This window comes from Suhomyces tanzawaensis, assembly GCF_001661415.1.
Source record: "Suhomyces tanzawaensis NRRL Y-17324 unplaced genomic scaffold CANTAscaffold_2, whole genome shotgun sequence".
NCBI lineage: Eukaryota > Fungi > Ascomycota > Pichiomycetes > Serinales > Debaryomycetaceae > Suhomyces > Suhomyces tanzawaensis.
Window position 1 is genome coordinate 68,957 of NW_017963637.1, and position 25,901 is coordinate 94,857.

Here is a 25,901-nt window from a genome sequence, read left to right on the forward strand (position 1 = left end):
ATATAGACCCCATTTATTCACCGGTGAAACGAATGCTGCGATGGCTGATGCAAATGAAAGTAGTCTCCTTTGACAAACTCGTCTCCTGGGTCGGCCAGAGGGTCTCTGCCAAAGAGATCTTCTCCCTCGATCATACATGTATGAATGAGTATGCTTTCCAGCAGAAATTCGTCGATTATTTGTCCGCTTCTCGCATCACCACCGTGAGCCCATACTACGTACAGACGTTCTTACGTCGGTACATTGAGCTGATCGAGCGGTCAGGCGAAGAAATGGCCGAAGAGTTGTACGAGATCTACTGTGGCGAACTTTTGGGGGCCAAACAGTTGGATGTAAGTGACAAGGAAGTGATCACCTATCACGTTGGAGGGTTTGGATCTGGTGCAGGCACTAGCGACCACACAGTCAAGATCTACGAAGCTCCACGGTTGATCTCAGGATCCAACACTACTGGTCTCCGCACCTGGGAAGCTGCCTTGTATCTATCTAACTACCTCAACACCCATCCCTACGACTGGAGTGGTAAAACAGTGTTGGAGCTAGGAGGCGGAACTGGGCTCTTGAGTCTTGCCTTGACAAAGCAGCCATTGAAAGAGATCATCATCACCGACGGCTCGGCTGCTTTGATCGACAATCTCAGTGAAACCTTGCACATGAATGCCATTGACAACGGACCTACCATCAAGTGCCATCAGTTATTGTGGGGAACCACTAACCCCAACTCCCCTGACTTTGTTCAGGGTCCACCAGCTAACGTGGACGTGGTGGTAGCAGCCGACGTGACCTACGATTCGTCCATCCTAGACGTTTTGGCCACCACCATCAGTGACTTCCTCCAAAGTGGCACCAAGATGGCCCTAATTGCAGCCACCGTGCGGAACGAACAGACCATAGCCGACTGGAATGCAAGTTTGGACAGGTGGTTTGACGGCCAGTGGTCGGTGGTGAACAGCTGTGCGGTCCCTGGTGACATCGATTCCTTGTGCTGGTTCCGAGAACGCACTCCTGAGATCCGGGTGTACGAAATCAGGGCGAAACTGGGTTAATTATACTGGAATAATGGAAATTGCTGAATGGATCCTCAGATGGCTAATAATTGAGCTTTAAATTCTACATCTTTGAATTAATCGAGGAAGCACCTTAGAAGAGAATCTTTATGGACCACTCAAAATCCAAACTAAAAATTTTAGCTTACTTCCAAGAGTGCTATTTTCACGTCGGACTAGTCTCCAGGTGTATATAGAAGGACAATCGTAACCGTATAGACCATAATAGACGACAATAGACTGCCACTAGGAATAGTGTACGCCCAAAGAAACTGCAAAATACTGGAATCTTGCAGAAATTTTATAGAGAACACATCTCACCAGCTCCTAAATCACCACACCTACAAGCCAACTCCCCTCTAGCAGCCTCCCTACTCCTCGCTTCCTCTGGTCCGTTTCTCGCCCATCCTCACAAATGTTGCAGCCTTGGTTTCGCGTCGTGTCCCCACCGCGCTCACCAGCCAATGAAACCTGCCCATTCATTCCCGACATAGTAAAAAAACTGAGAAGTGTTACTACTCTTTCAACATAGATATATCAAGATGGCTGTTAGATTCCCTACTCCTGTTGCCAAGCCATTGTGGCCTTACGCTACTGGTGGTATGTACTGACTGATGGCTTTGCCATGAATAACGATCAACGTGGAACAGCTAAGACGTGGACATGAAAAATGGACGTTAGACGTGGATGTGCTTAGAATAGGGTCAATAGAGCACCAATCGATCAAGCAAATACTTGGACTGGCATGGAGGATGCCACTGACGTTGTTGGCTATCCAGAGGCAGCACGTGGAGACTGGCCTGGGCGTTTCGAAAGGTTGGATTCCAGTGTATTGAAGAATGAAGTTTGCAATATGAAAAAGCTTCTGGAAGCAAAGAATCGATGGTCCAGATATTCGAATCAAGCTAGAACTCAGCACCAGAACAGGAGATGGACCAGATAGGACCAAGTGATAACAAACGTGCTGGGTCCTCAGGCCACAGTAGTCCAACTGTGGGGACTGTGGACTGTGTTGAACAATTCCCGTAACTGTCAAAGATACACACCTATTGCCTGAACAAGCAGAGCAATCCAACTAACCACAACTTGCGCCCCCTTGCCAGATTCCGCAACAGGAAAGAACCGTCCAGATCAACGTCCCTGCAAAAACCCCATGATTGTCCCGATTCGTAATCCGCCACAACCCAACAAATACTAACCTTTAGCTGCTATCACCTACTACTTAATCTACAAGGCCTCTATTGCCTCCCAAAACTCTGACGAGTTCATCAATGACCCAAGACACCCAAGATTCGCTTCCGGTGGCAAGTTCATTGACTTGGAAAAGAAGGACTAAACGGTTAGGCATTCATAGCAATACGATACTTTAGAAACATTGATGTAGACATGTGGTGTGGTGGAATTGTCCTAGCTAGGCGACGATGTGGATGGCATCCCTGAGACGCTTAGCATTGAGCCAGAGCCTCCAGGGAGGTGGACCCACTGGAGTGGAGTGTGGAGATCGGATCAGAGTCCGAAGGCCTCCTGAACCGGACGGGCTCCTCAGCCGCCACAGCTCCCCAACAGACGGTGTAGCAGAGTCTAGACCGAACAGGTAGCGCTCACGTGGTTGTAGTCACGTGACCAGTGTCGCCGCCACTGGCTCGCTAGTGCATGTCCGATTCGGTGTCTGCAGGCTGGGTTGCATGACCGTTTCGGAAATCATGATGAGGTGTCGGAGTCCAGGTCCAGACTCCGGCCAATAACCAGAAATTGCCCGTCTGTCCGCAACGGTTTGCGTGTTCCGATTTGCATGGAGTGTGACCTGTCAGGCTATTGACTCATCGTTTCACGATTTACCTTGGTGGCCCACTAGGCAATGCGACACGGACACCACAAAATGGTTGTGAAAAGTTTTCGGGTCACTAACTGCAAAACAGGCTGGTTGCACACGATGACAGATTGACAAGATCTGCGGAGATCAGGTGTGACGGGTATAGAGCGGGTATAGGCGAGTGGTTCAGTAGGACTCGGTAGGCAGAGAATCCCAGTGAATAACTACTGATACCTGCATTGTTAGATACCAGAACTCGATAACCATTTGGTGTATATTATATGAATTTAGTGGTTAGCATTTGAGCAGAAAGCCACCTAGTTAACCATTAAATCGCCATTTCGTTCTTCGTACGTCTTTGAACTTATCTATAATGTGTATTAATTGCTATAAACGTGCCATAACCAGCCGGCACACCCAACCCCAAAGAAATGCAAGAACGAGAATGAAGCCAACGTGGTGTTATATTCTCACCACCGAAGTCTGCCACTTTCTGTAGTTGGACATGAGCCACTGGTTGTTCAACTTCATGTCGTCCTCGCTGTGTTCGCAGGGAGAGGTGTGGGTCTTGTTGCAGATGCAGCACTCGTAAAGGAAGGGTTCGAAGTGGTCTTCGATGTCGCGGACCTCGGGACTCTCGGGAGAGTACCCGTAGCTGTAGTTGTAGCCGTAGTCCTCATAGGGCGATCCGGGAGAGCTGGCGTCCAACGAGGGCGATTGGGGAACCGACGAGAGGTCGTCGTTGAACTCGAAGATGTCGTCACTGTATTCGGTAGACATTGTGCTGTGAAGGGCTTGTGCTAGTGCTGTGCTTGTGGGGTACTGTGGTGTACTGTGTTGTACTGTGTTGTCTTGTACTGGTTGTACTGTCTTGTAATGTAATGGTAAAATCATTTGATCCGAGAATCGCAGGCTATATATATTTTGCAGTAGTAGTTATGTGAGTAACGCACTGTGGAGCGAAGTGTGGAGGGCCCAAGCACGGTGCGGCGGGAGTCAGCGTGGGCGCGCTGTGGCCAACACAAACGTGGTGGTGGTGTTGGGCGCCTGAGTCACGCACTGTGGAGGTGATTCATAATGCCATGTCACGTGGGGCTCTCGTGGTGGCGGGGCCACCACACTCTGAGTCATCGCGTGCGGATGGCCTTCCCGCGCACGGGGCATGCCGCCACCGGCAGGTTGCTAGCCACCACCACACTGACCCGCGGTGGTACGGGCACGCCGGCTGCTCGCTAGCCACCACCACTCCACACTCGCCAGCACGTCAACCGATCGGTTCTTGAGTCAGCACAGTGACTCACGCAGCCAATCGCGCCATCAGCCGTTACTGATTTGTGTTTCTCTTCTGATCCGCCATGATCCACTCGTTCTTCATCTTCGACAGACACTGCAACTGCATCTACAGCCGCGAGTACACCAACGGCGATGCCATCAACAAAACCAACGACTCCGACACCGCCAAGCTCTTGTTCGGCATCCTCTACTCGTTGAAGAACATCTCCGGCAAGTTGGCTCACACCAACGACGACTCCGGCTTTGCCCCCAGCAACAACACCCTCAAGTCGTTCACGTTGGGCACCTACCGCGCCCACTACTTGGAGTCGATGACGGGCCTCAAGTTCATTCTTGTCAGTGACACCCACATCGACAACCTCCAGCCCGTGCTCTGGGAGCTCTACTCCACCCACTACTTGAAAAACGTTGTGCACAACGGGTTGTCGCCCGTGGAGTTCCTTGCTGAAAACGATCCCTACAGCAAGATTTCTAACCACAACTTCATTGTCCAGTCGGACGCGTACATCCAGTCGCTTCCAGTGTACAGATGAGGTAGTAAGGATCTACAGAAAATGCGTACTAGATGATCTTTAGTGGAGCACAGCTGGGTAGCATAACAAAAGATGGTCAACATAAACAGCTCTGTTCTTTGGGTCCAACCAGGCTACGAGATCGAGGCAGATCCGCAAAACAGTGCAATTGATCAGGATAGGCTAAATGTACTAGTGGTCGAGAGGTGAGTAACGCCCTTACCTACCGGGAATCTAATACTTTTTCACTGATGGAGACAATTAATTCCAGCTCCTGGACACTATGGTGGTAGTGATCCATTAGTGATTCAAATCAGAGCTCGCCTGAATTGGAAATTATACGTGCTCTCGAGAAAATAGACGTCTCCGACGCGGGAATAGTGCCGGCTTCACGTATCGCTGAAACAGGCAATTATGCGATCGGCTCTGCAGCGAAGGATGCGACTGGTTCCTTCAGCCAAGAGGTGGTATTCTCAGCCAAGAGGTTCAATTGACTCACTAAAAGCCAAGAGATAAGTGGCAGCATCAGGGTGCGGGTCGGCCAAGCCTGATACGAAAAACCCAAGCATCGTAGTTTAGAGGTTAAGGGCCATTGCAAAACCGATTTCGCTGGAGCTCACACATTGACCAAAATGAAAATGGTGTTGAACATCCGTACTTCACTACTCTGGGAGGTTTACCTACGGACCCACATCACTCGTGAGGTCGGACTGGCGTCGATTCCCCGAGGAGTGAAGTCAGAATATTTTCAGAGTATGGTAGGAGGATGTTCTCCACTATTGACACTGCTTTGCCATGGAATCACTAGAATCTTCCATCTCTAGAATCTTCTATAGACAGCCCCTTGTTGAATGCTTTTGATAGAAGAAGGATGAGAAGAATCACATGGATTGCCCCTAGTCATAGTTGGTAATCAATCATAAGTGTCCTCTGTATATCTATAGCATAATTAATTCGGTAACCCTAAAGTTTGTCAAAGTACTTACTCCTCGCTAGAGAATGTGTCTTGTGGGTGTTCCCCATACTGAGCGACAATCTTGAAAAATATATCCAAGATCCGATCACGTGAAACGAGTTCACTTGGGTCAATGAACTGGCACAAAAGAGCCCATAGTAAACCCAGCAATCTTGTAGATCGACCCCAAGCTGGATCTGGGCCAGCAAAACATCCTTCGGATTATACGAATTCAGTTTTCGGTCAGTTTCCCCAGATCGCTCCACCCTATTCCACCACACGTATATCCTGTCCGCCGTGGGGTTCCGGATCTCCCCACCCCCACCCCACTCTAACGGCCAAGCCTGAGATGAAAACACACGCCACAATACTCGTTGATGCTGGCACAATTGCTCCTCGGGTGCAGCATTCCCCTTCTGGTGCTGCTTGCCCCATCTGCTGCTGCTTGCCAAGGGTCTCTTAGTTGCACTCCCGCATTCAACCCGCACAAGACTCGATCCCCCAGCAGATCCTTACCACCGTATTCCCGCACATCCAAAATGCCATACGAGCCACCGACGCGTCCGGCAGTCACGCTGCATCTCATCTCTTCCCCAGACCGCCGTTCGGTCTGCGCTCCCACCGTTGGAAATAGCCTTCGTGCATGCGTGGTGCGTTTTGGGTGCACATTGACAGCCGCGCCATCGCCGAGCCCGCATCCCAACCGCAGTACTGACAGGCGCTCGGCGGTCGCCGAGGCCCCGGCTCGTGCTGTCACCATTGCCCCTCTGGGAACATCCGCACATCAGATACCGCCGATACCAGTCTGGGTTCCGATGCCCTCACTGGGGCTCCAGGCTAAAAGCGCTGCCATCTGCCCTCTTTCGCTTGTTTTCTCACCGTCATCATGGATCCTAGACCTGCCCATTTCTCCACCGCTTTCCATGAGGTGATCCTCATCTTCATCACATGCATGGCCCAGTTCCTCTGCCAGGGAGGAATCACCATGTCCCTCAGCACCATGGAGTTGGTGCTCGACTCGTTTGCTGGCCCCGGCAACCAAGTGGACGACACCAAGAAGGTGTGGTTTATGGGGTCATTTGCCCTCACCGTGGGTACCTTCATTCTCGTCAGTGGCCGTTTAGGCGACCTCTTTGGCCTCAAGCAGATCTTCACCATCGGCTGGTTCTGGTGCACTGTGTGGTCGTTGGTCACAGGGCTTTCCACCTACCTGAACTCAGTGATATTCTTCATCGTGTGCAGAGCATTCCACGGAATTGGCTTTGCCCTTCTCTTGCCTTGTGCCATGGGCATTTTGGGCAGCGTGTACCCCAACGGCTCCCGTAAGAACTTGGCGTTTGGCCTTGTGGGTGCCAGTGGACCCACCGGTGCCACTATAGGCGCTCTCATGGCTGCCGTGGTGGCACAATTGGCTTGGTGGCCCTGGGCGTTTTGGATTTTGGCCATTGTGTGCTTCATCTTCGGAGTGCTTCTGATCTACTACATTCCCCCCAACCTCAACGCCAACAAATACACCTGGAAGCAGGCTTGGGACCAGCTCGACGTGCTTGGAACCTGCACGGGTGTGTGTGGTTTGATCCTCTTGAACTTCGTGTGGAACCAGGGCCCTGTGGTCGGGTGGAAGAACCCCTACATCATCGTGTTGTTGGTTCTCGCTGTGGTATTGATTGTGGGATTTTTCTACCTCGAAAGAACGGTAGCATCGCCATTACTTCCCGCATCTATCTTCAACGTTAAGATCGGCTTGGTGCTCCTTTGTATGGGGCTCGGGTGGGGTTCGTTCGGAGTGTGGCAGTACTACTACTGGAACCTCGTCATGAACCTTCGCCACTACACCCCAATTGAGGGTGGTCTTTCCTACATTCCCTTCCTCGTGTTGGGAGTCATCGCTTCTATGATCGTGTCGGTAATCATCAGCAGAACCAAACCCTCGTACATCATTTGCTTCTCGTCTGTCTGCTTCATGTGCGGTTGCATCGTTCTTTCGGTGACGCCTGTGGTGCAGTCGTACTACCGTATGACCATGGGTCAAATGTTCATTCTCTGCTGGGCCATGGATATGAGCTTCCCTGCTGCAGCCATCATCTTGTCGAACTACTTACCATACCACCACCAAGGAATGGCAGGGTCCTTGGTGTCCACGGTGGTAAACTATTCAGTGTCGTTATTCTTGGGAATAGCCACCACCGTCGAACTCGAAGTCAGATCCACCCAGCCAGATCCAACCTCGATCGATTCGATTCTTAAAACTTACAGAGCGGCACTTTACTTCGGTATTGGTGTTGCTGGCTTGGGGGTGTTGTTTTCGTTGATTTTCATATACTTGCAACATGACGACACCGTGGGAACAATTGAGGAGGACGAAAAGCTTGAAACTTCGGGTCCTTCGATAGATTCTTTATAGAGATAATTAATGCGGTTATTGGGTAGATCTTTGTAGTTCAGGGTAGTTCATGGTTCTGAACATAGCACGGTGCCTTTATCGATTCAGAAATATGAATCAATAACTGAACTACGATTTGTTGTTGGTATATCCAAATTAAATGTGAAAAATGGCTTTCCTGAGAAAATAATTACTGCGAAAATTAGCGCACTTACATCAAGCACAACCAATTCCCACCGTACTCCCTCCAGCCACCAGGATAACTTTATTAAGATTAGTACAACTTCATAGCACAACAACAGGGATTATTCACGTTTTACTTCAAGACATTGTGGAGTATCAAGTAGCATGATCAAGTACTCAAATCCATGCATAAGAAACCAGTAATTTCTTTGTGCATCCTTACCACAAGCCCTTACTACTTCACAGCTACCTTGCACAAATACGTGTAAAAAGTTGATACTCTTACATATTCAGTCAATATACTAATTCATACTTCAAGCAGTAATTAGATCTAGATTGTAGTCTTCTATTTCTTAGGTACGATACTTCTGAGTATTCCCTCCAGATTCTCGCACTAGTTGCGAAATCGGCTTATGTAATCCTTCTCGCGTTGTTTATCTTTTTGAAGCACACTAGAAACAGACCCAACACCATCTCTAGCCCTTCCTAACACCAACGCCAATGAGTGACTCTGTGGATCAGCCTCGAAAGAGGCCACTCTCAGAGATATACACAAATATACCTCCTCCAGCCCTGGAAAAGAGACGACATTCACTGATAGGCATGCTTTCCGAAAGAAAGCCACCAACAACAAGCACAGACTCAGCAAGGCCGAGCAGTATCCCTGCAGCTCCGTCAAGAGTCAAGGCGCCGAAGTCAATAGTAGACATAAATACCTGTCTAAGCATCAAAAACAGGCTCAAGGCATCATTGACTAATCATGTGGAACACAATCATGCTATGCCTCAACACCTTCCTGCGAACATCACCCCGAAGACCTCACATGGTGTAGACTTGCACACGTTGGAGACTCAAGTTATCCAATTGTCTGAAAAGATAGAAGATCTCCGGGACGAGATCGATGCCATTGTTAGGGAACAGGCGAAGGTCCGTCACAGAATCGCAGATGTTAACTACCAATCTGTTAGCAACAAACGTACTCTAGAAAGAGAAATCGAAACTTCAGAAAAAGAGAAAGCACACTTGGAGCAAATGCTCAGTTTGCAGGTACAGGAGCTTGAGGTGAAATTAGATGATGATTTTAACGAGTTGAAGTTCAACTTACAGTCGGAAGTCAAAAATGCGGAGCAGTATCGAGATGATGATCTTTTACACGAAATAGAACGGCTTTTGGAAAAGAAAATAACCTTAGAGACTCAATTGGACGAGATCAAAGAAAAGAACCAGGCTATAATCAATGAAGAGTCGAAGGCGTTGAAGCTGGATCTAAATGCATATGTCGCATCAAAAGAGGAAGAAACTGATAAACTATCTTTGATCTTCGAAAATAAGGACAAAGAACTAAACGACTTAAATACTCAGCTTTCACATCTACAATCCAAAGTTGATGGGATACTAAAAAGAAATGAAGAATCTACCTCCTTGATCACAGATATTCAGTCAAGAATGAATGATTATCCCGCCATGAAATCGACATTATTGAAGTCACTCACTAGCATAGACGAACGATTGAATGATACTCAACAAAAAACTTTGCAATGGAATGAAAAATTGAGGTATGCAGAATCGACTCATTCTAAAGCCTTTGCCAAACAGGTAAAGTTTGATACTCAACGTATGATCTTGGAAAATTCTATCATGGATAACGAAAATAAGATCAGAGTGTACCTAAAATATAACAACAAGCATGAGATAGACATGACTAATGACACTCCATTCAACAAGATTTTCACTAATACAGCCTCCGTTGACGACATATCTAGTGAGTTCTCATATCTTATAAAAAGCAGCATTACTGGTAATAATGTGTCCATCATTTTCAATGGCATAAAACAACCAAATCTACTTGTTGGTTCAATTACCAATAGTTACAAATATCTCCTTCATAAATGTGAACAATTAACCCAATGGAAATTCAACTTTAGATTCAAGAGTATCACAATCAACAATAGTAACAAGATAATGGACTTGTTGAATTCGATGAAAGACCTCTCATTGGATTCTGGGTTCAATTGCTTGAAACAAATACCATCGCAAGAAATGATCATTGACGATGTTGAAGAGTTTACGAGAATTATTAAGCACATAAATGACAACACTGAGAATGTTAGTTTGTACATTATCAGCGTTAGTGGCATTAAAGGAACGAAGAGTATACAAAGCGATGTGTTGTTCGTTGATATCACTTCAAATTCGTTGGATTTACAAACCGAATACTTGAAATCATTTTCTTACAAAAACAGTAATACAGGCCTACTTAGGATGTTTAACTATGCCTACCTTAACAGCAAGTGTTTATTCATGAGTAACGTTAATGATGAAGTTGATGAGAAAAATTCCAGCTTTATCAATTCACTTGAAAGAATCAAAGCAATTGATTCACCTTATAAAAAAAAATGAGATAAATAGGTTATACTTATACTTATAGTGATAGTTATGATGGGTTAATAATACAAGGTTGAATTTTTTGTTTAGGATGATTGGAACGAGATTTTTGTAGACTCACATAGTTGAAATGAGATCGTGTAAGACCCATTTGAGTTCATCCGTAGTACCTATATGTGAATCTGGTCTAACTGGTGGTTGAGCGGGTTTGGCTACTGTTTTTTCCTCCTTTATATCTTCTTGCTTGAGTGGGCCATTGAAAGATTTAGCATCAACAGCTCCATTCAAGCTATGGACTGCACTTCCATTTATAGGAGGATTTATTGTAGTTGATGCAATTGGTAATACCTCATGCCTGGGGGGTAATTCGTAGTCTAGTTTGTGGGGAATTGAGTCATCGTTATCGAGCATAACGTTAGACAAACGATACTTGGGACCACATGGTTCTATCAAATGTGGAAACATCTCTAAAGTATCGTATAAGTCTTCTATGTTCAATGTTATGTCTTTGGATGAATCACTTTCCATCTGAGTGAAGTTACGCTTTTTAAGAGGCTCGCCACCACTATCCTTAGTCTCCAACGGAATGTAGTCATTATTTGTATACTTGTTTTCTCGGTATTTTGCAATATCAATTGCACTCTCAACTATACTTTTAAGATGCGACTCCAATCCTAGTAATATCACTTCCATTGCTTGGGGATTCAATCCACCAGTTAATCCATGCTCTCTCATTGTCATCAAAAGTCTTTTCGATAAGTTGTCATAGTCTGGAAGTTCATAATTCTGGGTTGCTACTGGCGTATTAATACCGTTGACCACATCTTGTTGCCATTGCACTAAGTTGTTCACTTGCAATTGCTGCTGTTCTTTATCTTGGATCATCGGGATTTTTGGCAAAAGAGAATGTCTTGTCAACGTTATTCCTGAGCTCAACTTCCCCTTTTTACCACTATCTCTAGTTATGTTCTTTATTCTTCTCCGTTCTCTAATAGGCAAGCCCATGATATTTTGCTTGAACTTTTCATATTGAGTTGACTTCACCTTGGTAGTCTTTTGAGCCTTTTTGTTCCAAAATGTTGCAAACTCATTGGAAAAGTCAAGTGGTCCATCTTTCAAAGAATTTGCAAAGTTGAAAAGTAATAACTTATTATGGTATTTGATCAAGCCATCTTTGAGTATGGGAGTAATCGTTTGGACGAATTCATTACGCGAAAGCTTTCCAATCAAGAAAAGCGAGAGTGTTTCATGATACTTCTCCCAGTTATTCCCCAACTTGTTCTGGAATTCACGTATAAGGGTCTCCAATTCTAGACGTTTATTCGTGCTCTTTGCAGGGGCGGATGGTGGAGTCAGCGCGGCAACTGAGCCCGAAAGATCTGTGGCACTTCCTGTGATTGGAACAGATGATGCAGTGGCCACAGCTGTTTGTGTCGACATGAAAAGATTGATTTAATGTGATAAAGCCACTCCAATCTATTGGGCCAGCGGTTGAAATAAAGGCGTGGAAGAAACTAGACCAGCGACAAAAGAATCCCTAGTTGTGGAGACGTGATCGGGTATGATTGATTGGGCCTGGCACGCGCTTGACTGATTCAATCGGAAGCGTAATAGGCTGCGGTTGTCTGTATTTTCGGTGAGAGTTTCGTGACCTGCACATAACGCGCTTGTGTTAGACAAAGGTGTCATAGTGTCAAGGGTAGTAGTGTTTTTAGTATGGATATGGTAAAGACTTAGGAACTTTGGGCCGTGTTTTTACTAATGGGTACCTTAGCTGGGGAGATTCCAGGTTTCGGAATGTTCCATTCTCCATTCTAAGAGGTATATTTGTGCTAAAGTTGCGAATTTCCAATTTTTGGACTTTTTACAAAATTTATGCATTTTGAATGTAAATATTGTTCGTAAGAAACATGACCACATGCAACTTCTTTGATAGTACCAATCGAAAGGAGCACATTCCATAGGAGTATAAAAGAGGATTTCAATGAGTTCTAGTAAGGTGGAGATAATTGGGTACAACATATCACAATTTGGTGAGTTCATCAGTTATCCTATCATTTATTTTGCGCCAAGTATCCTACGAGGAGAATTATTAGATGATGCATGGAAAGAGTATTTTGACCGAAGAGTATTCTTTGTGCTTAGGATCGAACAGTTCCGGTCATGGACCCTGGCGCAGCTCTTATTTTGGGTTTTGCAAGCTAAGAAATTCTCCAACAAAAATCAAAGTCCAGACGAGAAGAGACTAGTGCTTGTAGAAATTACGGTCAAATTCCATCCCTGTAAATTTAGGTTTTGCAACCTGGTAAACTAAAACTCCAATTATTTTTCTTACCTTCGATTGTATATGATTTACCATGCCCAACTGGGAAGATAGGTTTCGAGGAATTGATCCGAGTTGTGCTCACCGTTGACAATCCAATTGACGTTTTTTGTGTAAATCACTTTTCACTGAACTCCACAAAATTAAATTTGGTCCCAGAAGTGCCCCGCTTTCTTCTCTAAAAATGCTTTTGCAGCATACGAACCAGCACGGCCTAGTCGACCGTTGCTAAACAGAACCAGAGCCCAAGTGCGGGCCGTGGTGCCCTGGCTGCTAAAAAATAGTGCGCTCCGTGAATAGTTCGGTGCGGAAAAATAGTTTAGGTTTTCGCTAGATATGTTGGGTTTTGAGGCCATACCCAAGCATTTGATGGGCACAATTGCTGTTCACAGTGGATAGTTCATGGGTGGAATGCCCTGGAATGCCCTGGCATGCCCATGCCACCACTGGGCACGTGAAGAGCAACTCTGGCAGCCACCGTGGCCAATGGAGGGGGCGGGTAGAGCGGGTTGTTCGGACATCTGTGTGGTTAAAGTTCAGATATTTTTTCATCTTGATAGCAAAGAGCAATCGAGACGGCTACACCGTGCCGATAAACGGTGCTGATTTATCGGGAATTTCCTGGCCAGGTACTCCATAGCCACATCCGCGAGCCCGTTGTTGGTACCCCCTAAGGGTGCCCCTAACTGTCCTCCTACGTGTCCCCCCCTGCCCCCCAGTAGTCCGCGCATTGTTGGCGTAGCAATCCTGCGAGTGAAGGCCGCACTCAGTGGGGTCAATTTGATTAGGGGATATCAGCAACTATCGGCACCCGCTCCTAAGCCATGGCACATTGCACAAGACAGCCTCCTAGCAATGGCCAACCCGCGTCCTCGGCAATGGGCCCTCAGCCAGGCCCGATAACCCCAAATTGCCAATTGCACGGTTGGCCCATCGCTGGCGGAGGAGGCGCCATGCACAGCTCCGACTAAAATGGCCCAATATTGGTACACGCGCTACCCGGTACAATTGAACAATCGGACCCCGATACCAACCTAAAATTTTATACCGCCAAGTCTACAATATATATATATAGACGCCTCCACCCCGCCCACCATGGCAGACTATCAATTTTCCAAGATGCCAACCAAACTCACCAAAGAAGAGGAACGGTTGCAGATCTATCGTTTCAGAAGATGGGGCCCTTATCTCGGAGAAAGACAGTGGGCCACAGTTAGAGAAGACTACTCCCACGACGGTGACGCCTGGTCAGACTTTCCATTCGAGCACTCCCGCTCCAGAACTTACAGATGGGGAGAGGATGGGTTGGCTGGAGTGTCCGATAACCGTCAATTCGTGTGTATGTCCATGGCATTGTGGAACGAGAAGGACGACATCTTGAAGGAAAAGGCGTTCGGATTGACCAACTCGCAGGGAAACCACGGTGAGGACGTCAAGGACCTCTACTACTACCTCGATAATACCCCTTCCCACTCCTACATGAAGTACTTGTACAAGTACCCTCAAGGCAAGTTTCCCTACCAGCAATTGGTGGACGAGAACGCCAAGAGAACCCGTTTGGAGGACGAGTACGAAATCACCGACACCGACATGTTCAAAGACAACAAGTACTTCGACGTGGTGTTCGAAATGGCCAAGGGTGACGACGAGCCAGAAGAGCTTTACTTCAGAATCACCGCCTACAACAGAAGCAAAGAAGTGGCTCCATTGCACATTTTGCCTCATCTCGTGTTGAGAAACACCTGGGCTTGGGGCTCTGAGGAATCCAAGATTTCCAAGCCTAAAGTGTCTCAGCACGATGACTTCACCGTCAAGGTCGAACACGAAAAATTCGGCACCAAGTACTTTGTATTTGCCCCAGCTCCAGGTGCCACCGAGAACTCACCAGATGTCAAGCCAAAGTTATTGTTTACGGAAAACGAAACCAACACTAAGAGATTGTACGACCAACCAAACAAGCACAAATATGTCAAAGATGCGTTCCACGACTACGTCATCGACCACGACGAGGAGGCTGTCAACCCCGAAAAATTTGGTACTAAGACTGCTGCCTGGTTTGCATTCGACGAGAATGGTGGTGTCCAACCAGGAGACTACGTCACCCTCCGTTACAAGTTCAGCAAGTCCCCAGAAGAAATCGATGAGTACGAATTCGACCAAGTGTTTGCTAGACGTCAAGACGAAGCTGATGCTTTCTACTGGAAAGTCAGTCCTTTGCCAATGAGTGATGAATTGAGACAAGTCCAGAGACAATCTTTTGCCGGTTTGTTATGGACAAAGCAGTTCTACAATTTCGTCCATCATTACTGGTCTGGTGGAGATCCTAACACCCCCAAGCCTCCAGAAAACAGAGCAAATGGTAGAAATGAAGATTGGAAGCATTTGTATATCAATGACGTTTTATCGTTACCAGACAAGTGGGAGTATCCATTTTTTGCTGCGTGGGATACCGCTTTCCACTGTGTTCCATTTGCCATGATTGACCCATACTTTGCCAAGAACCAGATCGATTTACTCTTGAGAGAATGGTACCAACATCCAAATGGTCAAATTCCTGCTTATGAGTGGAACTTCTCTGATGTTAACCCTCCGGTCCACGCTTGGTCGGCCTACAGAATTTTTAAGATCGAAAGAAAGATGTATGGTAAGGAAGATATCGATTTCTTGGAAAGAGTGTTCCACAAGTTGTTGTTGAACTTCTCGTGGTGGGTCAACAGAAAGGATGCCAATGGTAACAACGTATTCGAAGGAGGATTCCTTGGTTTAGACAACATTGGTGTGTTCAACCGTTCTGAACAATTGCCAACCGGAGGTCACTTGGAACAAGCAGACTCTACTGGCTGGATGGCCTTCTTCTGTTTACAAATGTTAAACATTTCCCTTGAATTGGCCAAGACCAGACCAGTTTACGAAAACATTGCTTCGAAGTTTTTCGAGCATTTCATCTTGATTTCTGATGCTATGAGTTATAGAGGTGCCCGTGAAGGTGAAACAGGTGAAACAGAGAGCTCTTTATGGGATGAAAAAGATCAGTTCTACTACGATGCTATCAGTTACGGCAAGGGCCATTCTCAATCTTTGCCAGTCAGATCATTGGTGGGTTTGATTCCACTTTATGCATCCTTAACATTGGAACCTGAAATCTTGGAAAGATTCCCAGGATTCAAGAAGAGAGTCGACTGGTTCATCAACAACGTCAAGCCAATTGCTGAGAGAAATATCGCTTCCATGGAAACTCGTGGTGTTGGGGAAAGATTACTTTTAGCATTGGTCAACAAGGACAGACTTTTGGCAATTTTGGACAAAATGTTGAATGAAGACGAATTCTTATCACCTTACGGTATTAGATCGTTGTCCAAGTACCACAAGGACCACCCATTCGAAATGGAGGTCAATGGTGAGAAGTATTTTGTTGGATATTTACCAGGTGAGTCTGATTCGGGAATGTTTGGTGGTAACTCGAACTGGAGAGGTCCAATTTGGTTCCCAGTTAATTTCTTGTTGGTTGAGGCCCTTCAAAGATTCTACTTGTACTACGGACCTGAGTTGAAGGTCGAGTGTCCAAAGGGATCGGGTGACTACTTGAACTTGGCACAATGCGCCCAAGAAATTCAACACAGATTGATGCACTTGTTCATCCCTGATGAAGATGGTATCAGAGCATGTAACGGGCCAAACGAAATGGTGAATAAGGACCCATACTTCAAGGACTATGTTCCATTCTACGAATATTTCGATGCTGATACTGGTAGAGGGTTGGGTGCTTCCCATCAGTGTGGTTGGACTGCGGTGGTGGCCAAGTGGATCCACGACAACGGTGTTTCTTGTAGAATCCCCAAGACTCCAAGGACTCCTAGAACCCCACGTTCGTCTGTGTTCCTCCACAACAGTACTCACCCCAAGCAATTTGACGAAGAGGAAGAAGATAGTAACGAGAAGATCAAACAATACTACCCCAAGTCTGGTCCTTTCCCCGGAAGATTGCAAAGAAGAAAGTCCGGAAAGTCTTTATTGAACTTAACCGTTAATGCCTTGGATCTTGATTACGACGAATCTACTCATCATTCCAATGTGAGCGCCGCAAGAAGAACTAGTGACTACGGAAAAGGTACCAGCTTGAAGGACGAATTGGAAGAATTGGTTCCAACCAATTCTAGAGGGTCAATTGACTCCAATGCCGCTGTTGATGATGAATTATTGAGTCAAATCAAGAGCGCATTCCAGAAGTATAAATTGAAGGAGGATGAAGATCCTAACGATGTTTCTGGTGACGAATTCGAAACCAGACACCGTGACTAGGTAGAGATATAGAGATATTGTACAGTTTTTATTGCAACTAGTAGATAAGGATTAGTGGGCAGAGAAGTCGTCCGAACTAATGCCCGGAGAGCGAGAAATAAACAAGTAAGGCAGAGTACGACAATAAAGCATGGATGTTATAATTAGTGAGGTGACAATCTTGGTGGCTTTGTGTAGGAACCTGAAGATAGAAGAAAAATTACTCTTTGAGAACAAGACTGTTATCTGCATTTAATATTATCATCGATCCGTGCTTTACTGTGTTTGCCATTCTGACTATCCTAACCTATCCTAACCTCTTCTTGGGTGGTGCCCTGTTCCATTTTAGAAAACGATTACCTATGATTTTTTCATGACTAACATCGAGCTTTAGGTATCTGGCTTTAATTGTTCTCCCATATTCTCTCATTGCCCTTTTTGTCAGTTCGTTACTTATATCCAGGACTCCACACCTAGTCATAATTTCTTCAAGTAAGGTATCATTATCTTCGCTCCAGTATGCCTTATAATCCTTGACAAGTTGTTCTATCACGGCAGTATCATTTCCTCGTTGTTCAGGATGACTTAGGTAGCCGTGATAAGATTCATACTTATTTTGTATCAGAATAAATGTGATTAACTCGACGGGAGCAATATGTTCGATTTCTTTCTTTCGGGCATCTTCGGATGAAGCAGTATGCTTTCTTAAGATTTTTCTCTCTTTCCATTTAATCACCTCCAAAGCTTGGTATTCTAGAATATTATCGGTCTTGTTTTCGATGACCAGGTTAATCCAAGCGAGACCACTATTAAAAGACATTCTGTCCAAATCCTTTATGATTTTTGCGTTACCCTCAAGACGCTGTTCTAGAGTGGCATCATAAGTAATGAAATATCTTTCAGCGTTCTTTCCCTTATGATTTCTGATCTTATGGTTAATAGGCGTAGCCTCCTTTCCATTGTTTTGGATCATCCATTTGAAACCAGGCATTTGGTTAAGAATGTAGTTTAATGCACTTTGCCATTGGCTTAATATTTTTATGTTGTTATCATCCAACCTAGGCAAGTTTTTGAAGAAATTGTCATACACGATCTTAGCGTCATCCCTAGCATCTTCCCTTAATTCCTTTGTATTAACAACCTCTAATGTCGTTTTATATTTCCGGGTTTTCGGATAATTTGGGTTTGGGGCTTCTCTTGGTGCATCATTACCTGAAAATTCGTCATTTGACTCAATTATCTTTAACTTCAAATTTTCGAGTCGTTTGTCAATTGTTTCGTTAACGGACTTATCCCTAGTAAAAGCATTATCTGTACAAACAGCAGTTTCATCACTCAGGACTGAGGCCAGATGGATTCTGTGAGACATTTTTGATTAGGACACTTATTTTGACTCTTTATCTGTTAGTTTCTAGATTCAGTGTGCAGGCAAGAAACACAAGACTTTTATTTGTTAGTACATACATAATGATATTTTAACACACAGTCTACTACTACTAGGCACTTCGATAAATCATTGAGAATTACCGCTAGTTTATATTAAGCATCTTTTCTTTCTCACGTATTGTCTCGGGGGTTTGTTCCCATATTCTCCGTCTCAAATTCTCGACACTGTTGAGTTTCTACTTGATTCGTTAGTCTTATTTCCAGATTCGTTCACCGTCCTCTGCTTCTTTCGGGGTTTTAGGTATTGGGTTTATCCCCTTTATCCCTTCTTTTCGTAGGTCTGGACCGTAAACGACTCCTTATACCAATGTTCGTAATCGGTCGTGTCTGGCGCAATGTCGTTATTTTCACAATGTCGTTTGCATATATGTACCAAGATATGGGCAGCGGCACGTGTAAGGTCACATGGCCACGCAGTATGAAAAGGGATAATCGTGGCGACTAAAGTTACATCAATCATGTCTGACTTATTTGAGATATACGAGTCCGATTTCCAGCTCGCATTGCAAGAGGCCAAGTCAAACTTGGCCCAGGCATCTTCTGCAAACGGAGGTATGTATTGAAAGCGAGGATTAATACAAGGCCATGCTAACATCAGAACAACGGAAGAATCATTTACGAGCCATCGAATCCGCCACCGATGAGGGGTTGGAAGTGTTGGAGCAAATGGGAATAGAGGTGCAGAACTTACCCAGCAACCAAAGATCGTCATACAATGCCAAGATACGCCAGTACAAATCCCAGATCGATGACAGTAAGGCGGAATTGAAGCATTTGCTAGACGACCAAGACAGAAACGAGTTATTTGGCAGCAGGTACCGAGACGAGGAGTCCGGAGGGTTACACGATGACCAGCGCCGCCAGCTCTTGAACAACAACTCGTCGTTGGATAGATCCTCGCAAAGATTGCAGGACAGTCAGCGGATCGCATTGGAAACCGAGTCCATTGGAGGAAACATCCTCAACGACTTGAGGTCTCAAAGGGAGCAGATCAGCGGAGCTAGAAACACGCTCCTGACTGCAGACAATTACGTGGACAAGTCGATGAGAACGTTGAAGTCGATGAGCAGGAGGTTGACTGCCAACAAGTTCATCAGCTACGCCATTATCGCAGTGTTGATTTTGTTGATTTTCTTGGTGCTTGCCAGCAAGTTCTGGTAGCCGGCTGCCGAGCGGCCCAGTAGTTACGAAGTCCAATCTAGACAGTGTATTCCATGGTGTAGCCCAGTGAGTCAACCTGGCCTGAGTCAGGAATCGCGGCCGTGAGTCAAGGTCATTGCTTACGTAAGCAACATAAAATTTCTAGTTTTCACTTGACCAGTGGCGGATCTTTCACCAGCATGTTCAGATACTCCTCACGTTTGATAAGCTCAGGGTTGGCCAGAGCTGGCACCAGACCCTGGGCCACGGTTCCCACCATACTGATTGCCCGGTCTTTCCACCAAAACAGGCCGTTGCTCCACGGACATTTGCACAAGCCCAAACCTGGCGAAGAGCTCCACTGCACCATCATCACCAAGGACGGTAAGCAATTCACCTACGAGGTGGCTGAGGGCGACAATATCTTGGACATCGCCCAGGCCCACAACTTGGATATGGAGGGTGCCTGTGGGGGCTCGTGTGCCTGCTCGACCTGCCATGTTGTTGTGGATCCCGAGTTCTACGACGAGATACCCGAGCCGGATGATGACGAAAACGACATGTTGGACTTGGCGTTCGGGTTGACTGAGACCTCCAGATTGGGGTGCCAGATCATCATGACCAAGAAACTAGACGGGATCAGAGTGGCATTGCCTGCCATGACCAGAAATCTCCAGTCCAAGGATTTCAGCTGATTCAGTTCATATACATAGCAAATAAATTTGTACATACGCGAGGCCGAAAGGCCAACAAGTCGAGGGGTTGTAGCTGGTGTGTGTGTGGGCCAGATGGGCCTGGCCATTCACTATAGTCGCATTCTTGATTACTGGTGGTGGGCTGGCGAGGTGCGGCACCGCGACGTTGCGTATGCCATGGTTGTCTAATCCTGGCAGTTCGCGCCAGGGTCCAACGTGCCGTCCACTACCACTACCACTACCACCACCACGAGATCATTATCAATTTCACTACCTGTTTTTACAGCAACTGGTCCATTATTATTACTCGATCGTAATTAAGTACCTGATAATCTACCCCAGGTTATAATTTTCTTATTACTCTGGTTGATATCATCGAAAGGGAGTGTAATAAATCAACCACTGCTTGAATGTATGCCCAGCGAGCTCCTCTCCATGTAACGCGCGGCCTGCCACCGTGGGAGTCCACTGCCGTGCGAGCTCCCCTTGCGTGTCTCCGCTAGAACCATAATGCCCCGTTGTGAGTGGTGCGACTGCCACTGCCGTTCACTGCCGCCACGAGGCTTGGAACCCCCTTTTGCTACCATGACAAGCTCCGGCATTCCCGCTGCTCTTCCGCAGTTAGCGGAGCCCAATTGCCACCCCCACCCCTCCGCCGAGACCATACCAGGCCCCCACGCCCAACATTACCAGCATGACCTCGCGACTCTCCCGCCCCTCCTCCCTGTGCCCCACGCCTTATCACTATCGCATCACGTGTGCCCCTCCTCACGTGTGGGCACTGATAAGAGTCACCCTCAAACACACACACATCTTTACCCTCAGCAGTACCAGTAGTAATAGTAGTTTTGGCAGGCCATAGGTAGTTCTTACCGTGTATCGCCTCTTCTACTTTGCCCGCTGCCCCTGCTTCCTCACCAGTGCCCCACCACCATTCTTTCGCCATGTCTGACTATAACCACCACATCAAGCTCAACAAAGTGTACGTATCTGCTCCACGCCCACCACCACCCATTGACCTTACTAACGCCAGCCACACCAATCTCCGCAAGGGCTACAAGCTCGGCTCCGCGTCTGCAGCCTGGAAGAAGATCAAGTCGGCCACTGTGGCCTCTGGCTCCCACGAGGGTGCAAGCGGCAATACCGGTCCAAGACTCCCAGAAGGAGCTGTTGGTGCCAATGGCCACGAAGACACCACTACTTCTGATGCAGGCATCAGCGAGGCGTTGCCATTGTCTGCTTTCGGCTCCCAGGGGGATACCCTTCTTTTCTATCCCACCAAGAACATTCTCGAGGTGTGGTCCTGGCGGTCTCCAAACGCCCAATCGGACAGCGATACCCTCTTTTTGCACTACCAGACGTCGCTTGACTACGATGGCATTCCTCTGAACTTTGCTGTCTTTTCCAACGAGAGTGATCAGTGTTACTCGGTCATTCTTTTGATTCCAGACGAAGATCATGTCAAAATACAGAATCATCTGATTTCGCCACAACGAGCAGCCCAACTCACGCAAGAGAAACTGTACTTTTTCCCGTCCAAGACATATCACATTAAGAAATCTCCCTCCAATTTGTTGGTAGCAAATGACCTAGGCTATATTATTCTTTTAAGGATTCAGAACGATAAGATATGCCACCCCAACTCCGATAGCGCGTTGCACTCTATCAGAAAGAGTTCGTGCCAGCCAATTGTCCTCGATAGTCCCTATGACTCCCTAGAAGAGTCGGAGATTTTGTTGAAGACTAGTTGTGATGAAGATGGGACTCCGATCTTTGATATAGTCAATGATTGGCTCGTTTATTCCCCTGTGAAGACAGAGTACAAGTTCCTCAGAGCGGTCAGTAATACTAGGGAAAAGAAAACGACCACTCAATGTTCGGTCATTGATCCAATTATCACCAACTATCCTGACCCAGGTGACCATATTCACAAAAAGAAACACAGTGCTTTATTCACCCCAGTTAAGTTGCCTCCACCAGGTCCGTTATTGAACAAATTCATATCAACATTCTCTAATTCTGCTTTGGATGGGCTTTTCAAATTATCTGAGATTAGTGCATCAAAAATGAAGTCATATTATTCCGATAAGAAATCTCCAAAGCATAACGAGACCAGCCACGAATCCCATGATATATCCTTGAACACGGTCAGCAAAGCAATGGGTAAGTTATTGTATTCAACGGCGTCCTCCGTACAGAATTCAACTAGGAGTTTGAAACCGAACAGCAACCAATTAATCAAAGTTCTAGATTTATCAAACGATAAAGTTTTGGGAATTTTTAAACCTCCTGGTGGGGTTTCGAAATTATCATTATCCCCAAATGACTTGCAACTAGTAAACTCAAACCTGCGGGGAGACTCGTTATTCTTGTGGGATCTATACAGATTGCCAACAGAAGTATCTTTGCTTGGTAAGTTTACAAGAGGCAAAACTTCTGCTATAGTTGAGGATATTTTTTGGTTCACAAACAACTTTTACGACTATAAACCCACCAAGTCTTCCAATACAATTAGGCATGGGGCTAAAAACAATGAATTCACTGCGAAATTTACAAACTCAGGATTTGGTTGTATTACGAAATCTACTGGTTCAGTACATTGGTTTAACACAAACTATCTCTCGGAGTCCATCAGTCACAAAAAGGGTTCAAAGAAAGCTATTGAAGATGATCAACTAGAAGACTCATGGATCCTTCCCTCGTTTGGAGCGAAAAAGTTTGTTGCCTTACCCTTGATTGCAAATGATGATAGTGCAGCTTCTATCAACAATATTGCAGGGGCAAGCAACTCGAGTAAGTCAGTTAATAAGGAGGAGATGAACCAATTGGCAGTGATTGACAAGAACAACCAATTGAAGTTGATCTCCACATTGAACGGCCGCCATTTTTACAAGTATAGCTTACCTGATAAGCCTACAGCCAAAGAAGTTTTGCCCAATTTGTGCTTTGACAAAGCAGAGCCTAGTACCGAAGTCAAGCCAACGATTAGTGCTCCGAAGCCGGCGAGTACTCCGATATTTCAGACCAGTAAAGCAACTACATTTGGTCATGTACAAGCAAAGCAGCCTTTCACATTCAACACCAACACTTCAAAAAAGAATATTGTACCTGTGAAAGTGGCAAGCAATGAAGAAATATCTACTCCTTTGCCGGTAAAAACGGAAACTCACCAGAAATCAAAGCTGGTAATTCCTTTGTCCCAGGCGGAAATCGAAACATGTTCTCCATTTTCGAATTTGATCAACAGCTCAAACATTGTATTCGAAACTTTTGAATTCGACGGAGAAGGTGATGATCGAGATTTGTTCTTCGAAGTATTTAAAGAGTTTGGAAACGAATTACCAGGTAGAAAGATACATGTCGATAAAAGAAAAGATACAGATAAGGAAGAGCAATGCTACGACAACAGCTATTCCGAGATAAAGAATATATACATAGATCAAGAGGAGGATGCACCAGATAAGCCGTTGGTGAATGTTTAGTGGTCCTAGCAGCTACACCAGGAGCGAATTTCACTCCTTTTTATATGTTTACACGTTTGATTTACTGGAAGGGATTTATAAATGAAAAATGAAACCGATTGTAGTATTGAGTATAGTACAGACAAGATGAGGCAGGCACGGATGGCCAGCTAGGATGACCTGCTCCTAAAAGAAGAATCTAATGAGCTCCAAGACAGCACCTCCACAAACTAAGAACAATAACACGAAGATCCAGGACTTTGGCAATGGAAATTCGGTTTTCACAGCCACATCTCTTGGTTTACCTTGCTTGTTGGTGTTCTTTTTGGCAAATTTGGCATTAGCAGCTCTTTGCTTTGGAGTTTGGAGGGCCTATATGTTAGGTAAGAACTAGTTGGTGCTAGGATGGGTGGTACGTACCATTGTTACTGTTGTGTTATCGATAACGAGTAGATCAAGTTACGTGTCTTAAATCGAGGCTTCATTGTATGCAGTACTTAGTCGACGGTGAGAACAAAAAAATTAGCGCAGCCCGGTTTCGATCCGGGGATCTCAGGGTTATGAGCCCTGCGCGTTTCCACTTCGCTACTGCGCTGATTTGTTGAAAGAATATAATTCAATTAATATATACTGAGAATGAGAGTTCCTAAATTTTCAAAATGCGATATTCCGTAATTACGCCCTATTGTGAAGAGTTAGTACTTTTTTATGGATATGGCGATATAATAGTTTCTTCCAGGTACTTCCTGTCAAGGGTTTAGAAAACTTTATGGACATATAGAAAGAAAAATCTAAAAATTACTTCCCTTCACTAAGAATGAATCTCACAACTGACGGGTGTACTCAGAGGAAGAGTAGGGTTTTCACACAGCGAAATTTAGGTTGATGGTTTAATGCTGATTATTTTCTCAGATACAACTATCATCAAATTGGACAAGTTGATTAAGACTCTTTGGAGGTTATGGGTACAACGACGAGCACAAGGGGAGGCCCATGCTCGTCCTCCAACCACCACCCAATTGTCTTTCTTCTTGTCCAGCCAAATTTCCTAATGAAAATCTTATCTAACATGAGCTGCTTCTACAAGGTGCCTTTTGTTGCGCACCAAGTTGCAAAAAATCATCAAAAAACAAAATTGAATTCAAAAATTAATTAAATTATAACGGTTTGANCATAATGGTGTGTTATCCATTGCAATAGGTATATAGTCAGTAGATTATAATATCCTTCCCATTAGCAAAAAAAAAAAAATTAAATGCCTAAGGAGCAAAAAGTAGTCATAGATAGGAAAGCTATACTTAACTCTAACCCAATCTAAGTATATTCCTCTCTTGGTATTCATGTTACCAAATCTATTTTACTTCCAAACTTAATTTTTAGAAGCAAAAAATCAAGTGACACGTTTGATAGCTACCCACAAACGCAGCTATTTAATTCACTATAATAGCTGATTAGAATAGACAAGCAGAATAGTAAGACCTTCAACTAGAACAATTCGTCCGTCCGAACTCGTTTTACGTTATTGGTGAATCCTCATCGAACATTGCTGGTTTATGTTTTTCTTCTAAAGCATAATAAGCTTTCATACTTCCACCAATTACAGTTTTACTGGTCGAAAATCAAAAATTGAAAGCTTTTAACCAAACACTTTTTATTATGAGTCACTTTGTATCACAGAAGTAACACAATTACCCTCCCTGAGTCAGAAATGGCCCCACGAACATACCCATAATTCTTCTTCATCCCTTATATAAAACAGTATTCAAGTGTTTCTTTGATCTAGAGAGGCTTTAAAAACCTAAGAAATAGCTAAATAAGAGGCACCAGGTACCTAGCTCCCAAAAATTCTGTACTTACTTATGGCGAAGTAGCTCTACTAATGCTAGCGAACCCAAAAGTACGCTACTCAGATAAGACACCTATTTCTTACTTACAAGCAATTTAGTCTCCACAGAAAAGAAGATTTTGGAGGTTTCGTTACTTGCAAC

The 25,901-nt window shown here is 45.3% G+C and overlaps 14 protein-coding genes and 1 non-coding gene across 15 annotated transcripts; 10 read left to right on the top strand and 5 right to left on the bottom strand.

Moving 5' to 3' along the window:
- Window positions 1–53: 53 nt before the first annotated feature.
- Window positions 54–1,046, top strand: CANTADRAFT_47866 (protein-lysine N-methyltransferase; the record flags this gene model as incomplete). The annotated part of the gene is made up of 1 exon (XM_020209514.1): window positions 54–1,046. The coding sequence occupies one exon, from the start codon at window positions 54–56 to the stop codon at window positions 1,044–1,046; it is 993 nt and encodes a 330-aa protein (XP_020065591.1).
- Window positions 1,047–1,317: 271 nt separating this feature from the next.
- ATP18 (F1F0 ATP synthase subunit i) lies at window positions 1,318–2,852 on the top strand. Its single transcript, XM_020206331.1, has 2 exons — window positions 1,318–1,646; window positions 2,252–2,852. Exons 1-2 carry the CDS (start codon window positions 1,589–1,591, stop codon window positions 2,380–2,382), a joined length of 189 nt encoding a protein of 62 aa, XP_020065592.1. The 5' UTR covers window positions 1,318–1,588; the 3' UTR covers window positions 2,383–2,852.
- CANTADRAFT_150858 (uncharacterized protein) lies at window positions 2,853–3,984 on the bottom strand. Its single transcript, XM_020206332.1, has one exon. It carries the CDS (start codon window positions 3,751–3,753, stop codon window positions 3,322–3,324), a length of 432 nt encoding a protein of 143 aa, XP_020065593.1. The 5' UTR covers window positions 3,754–3,984; the 3' UTR covers window positions 2,853–3,321.
- Window positions 3,985–4,991, top strand: CANTADRAFT_150859 (TRAPP subunit). Its single transcript, XM_020206333.1, has one exon. It carries the CDS (start codon window positions 4,215–4,217, stop codon window positions 4,683–4,685), a length of 471 nt encoding a protein of 156 aa, XP_020065594.1. The 5' UTR covers window positions 3,985–4,214; the 3' UTR covers window positions 4,686–4,991.
- A 1,514-nt stretch (window positions 4,992–6,505) lies between these two features.
- On the top strand, window positions 6,506–8,023 carry CANTADRAFT_48404 (uncharacterized protein; the record flags this gene model as incomplete). Its single annotated transcript, XM_020209576.1, has 1 exon — window positions 6,506–8,023. One exon carries the CDS (start codon window positions 6,506–6,508, stop codon window positions 8,021–8,023), a length of 1,518 nt encoding a protein of 505 aa, XP_020065595.1.
- Window positions 8,024–8,965: 942 nt separating this feature from the next.
- USO5 (Uso5p) lies at window positions 8,966–10,585 on the top strand (the record flags this gene model as incomplete). The annotated part of the gene is made up of 1 exon (XM_020209175.1): window positions 8,966–10,585. One exon carries the CDS (start codon window positions 8,966–8,968, stop codon window positions 10,583–10,585), a length of 1,620 nt encoding a protein of 539 aa, XP_020065596.1.
- Window positions 10,464–12,177, bottom strand: CANTADRAFT_25009 (uncharacterized protein). Its single transcript, XM_020207295.1, has one exon. It carries the CDS (start codon window positions 12,008–12,010, stop codon window positions 10,688–10,690), a length of 1,323 nt encoding a protein of 440 aa, XP_020065597.1. The 5' UTR covers window positions 12,011–12,177; the 3' UTR covers window positions 10,464–10,687.
- Window positions 12,178–12,480: 303 nt separating this feature from the next.
- On the top strand, window positions 12,481–13,054 carry CANTADRAFT_151019 (uncharacterized protein). The gene has a single exon (XM_020206335.1). The coding sequence runs from the start codon at window positions 12,555–12,557 to the stop codon at window positions 12,882–12,884; it is 330 nt and encodes a 109-aa protein (XP_020065598.1). The 5' UTR covers window positions 12,481–12,554; the 3' UTR covers window positions 12,885–13,054.
- A 958-nt stretch (window positions 13,055–14,012) lies between these two features.
- On the top strand, window positions 14,013–17,192 carry CANTADRAFT_47940 (uncharacterized protein; the record flags this gene model as incomplete). Its single annotated transcript, XM_020209528.1, has 1 exon — window positions 14,013–17,192. The coding sequence occupies one exon, from the start codon at window positions 14,013–14,015 to the stop codon at window positions 17,190–17,192; it is 3,180 nt and encodes a 1,059-aa protein (XP_020065599.1).
- On the bottom strand, window positions 17,032–18,742 carry CANTADRAFT_151014 (uncharacterized protein). The gene is made up of 2 exons (XM_020206334.1): window positions 18,636–18,742; window positions 17,032–18,566 (listed from the first exon to the last, which is right to left on the bottom strand). The coding sequence occupies exon 2, from the start codon at window positions 18,538–18,540 to the stop codon at window positions 17,479–17,481; it is 1,062 nt and encodes a 353-aa protein (XP_020065600.1). The 5' UTR covers window positions 18,541–18,566; window positions 18,636–18,742; the 3' UTR covers window positions 17,032–17,478.
- A 333-nt stretch (window positions 18,743–19,075) lies between these two features.
- Window positions 19,076–19,778, top strand: VTI1 (v-SNARE protein; the record flags this gene model as incomplete). The annotated part of the gene is made up of 2 exons (XM_020209177.1): window positions 19,076–19,169; window positions 19,216–19,778. The coding sequence occupies 2 exons, from the start codon at window positions 19,076–19,078 to the stop codon at window positions 19,776–19,778; spliced, it is 657 nt and encodes a 218-aa protein (XP_020065601.1).
- A 179-nt stretch (window positions 19,779–19,957) lies between these two features.
- On the top strand, window positions 19,958–20,452 carry YAH1 (adrenodoxin; the record flags this gene model as incomplete). Its single annotated transcript, XM_020211448.1, has 1 exon — window positions 19,958–20,452. One exon carries the CDS (start codon window positions 19,958–19,960, stop codon window positions 20,450–20,452), a length of 495 nt encoding a protein of 164 aa, XP_020065602.1.
- Window positions 20,453–21,447: 995 nt separating this feature from the next.
- Window positions 21,448–23,808, top strand: CANTADRAFT_32498 (uncharacterized protein; the record flags this gene model as incomplete). Its single annotated transcript, XM_020208458.1, has 3 exons — window positions 21,448–21,598; window positions 21,644–23,424; window positions 23,626–23,808. Coding segments are annotated over 3 exons (2,115 nt in total), but the record flags the coding sequence as incomplete, so codon positions are not given.
- On the bottom strand, window positions 23,696–24,554 carry CANTADRAFT_151128 (uncharacterized protein). The gene is made up of 2 exons (XM_020206336.1): window positions 24,334–24,554; window positions 23,696–24,285 (listed from the first exon to the last, which is right to left on the bottom strand). Exons 1-2 carry the CDS (start codon window positions 24,334–24,336, stop codon window positions 24,100–24,102), a joined length of 189 nt encoding a protein of 62 aa, XP_020065604.1. The 5' UTR covers window positions 24,337–24,554; the 3' UTR covers window positions 23,696–24,099.
- CANTADRAFT_t84 lies at window positions 24,437–24,508 on the bottom strand. The gene has a single exon. It is a non-coding gene; the product is annotated as a tRNA-Met (tRNA).
- Window positions 24,555–25,901: the final 1,347 nt, after the last annotated feature.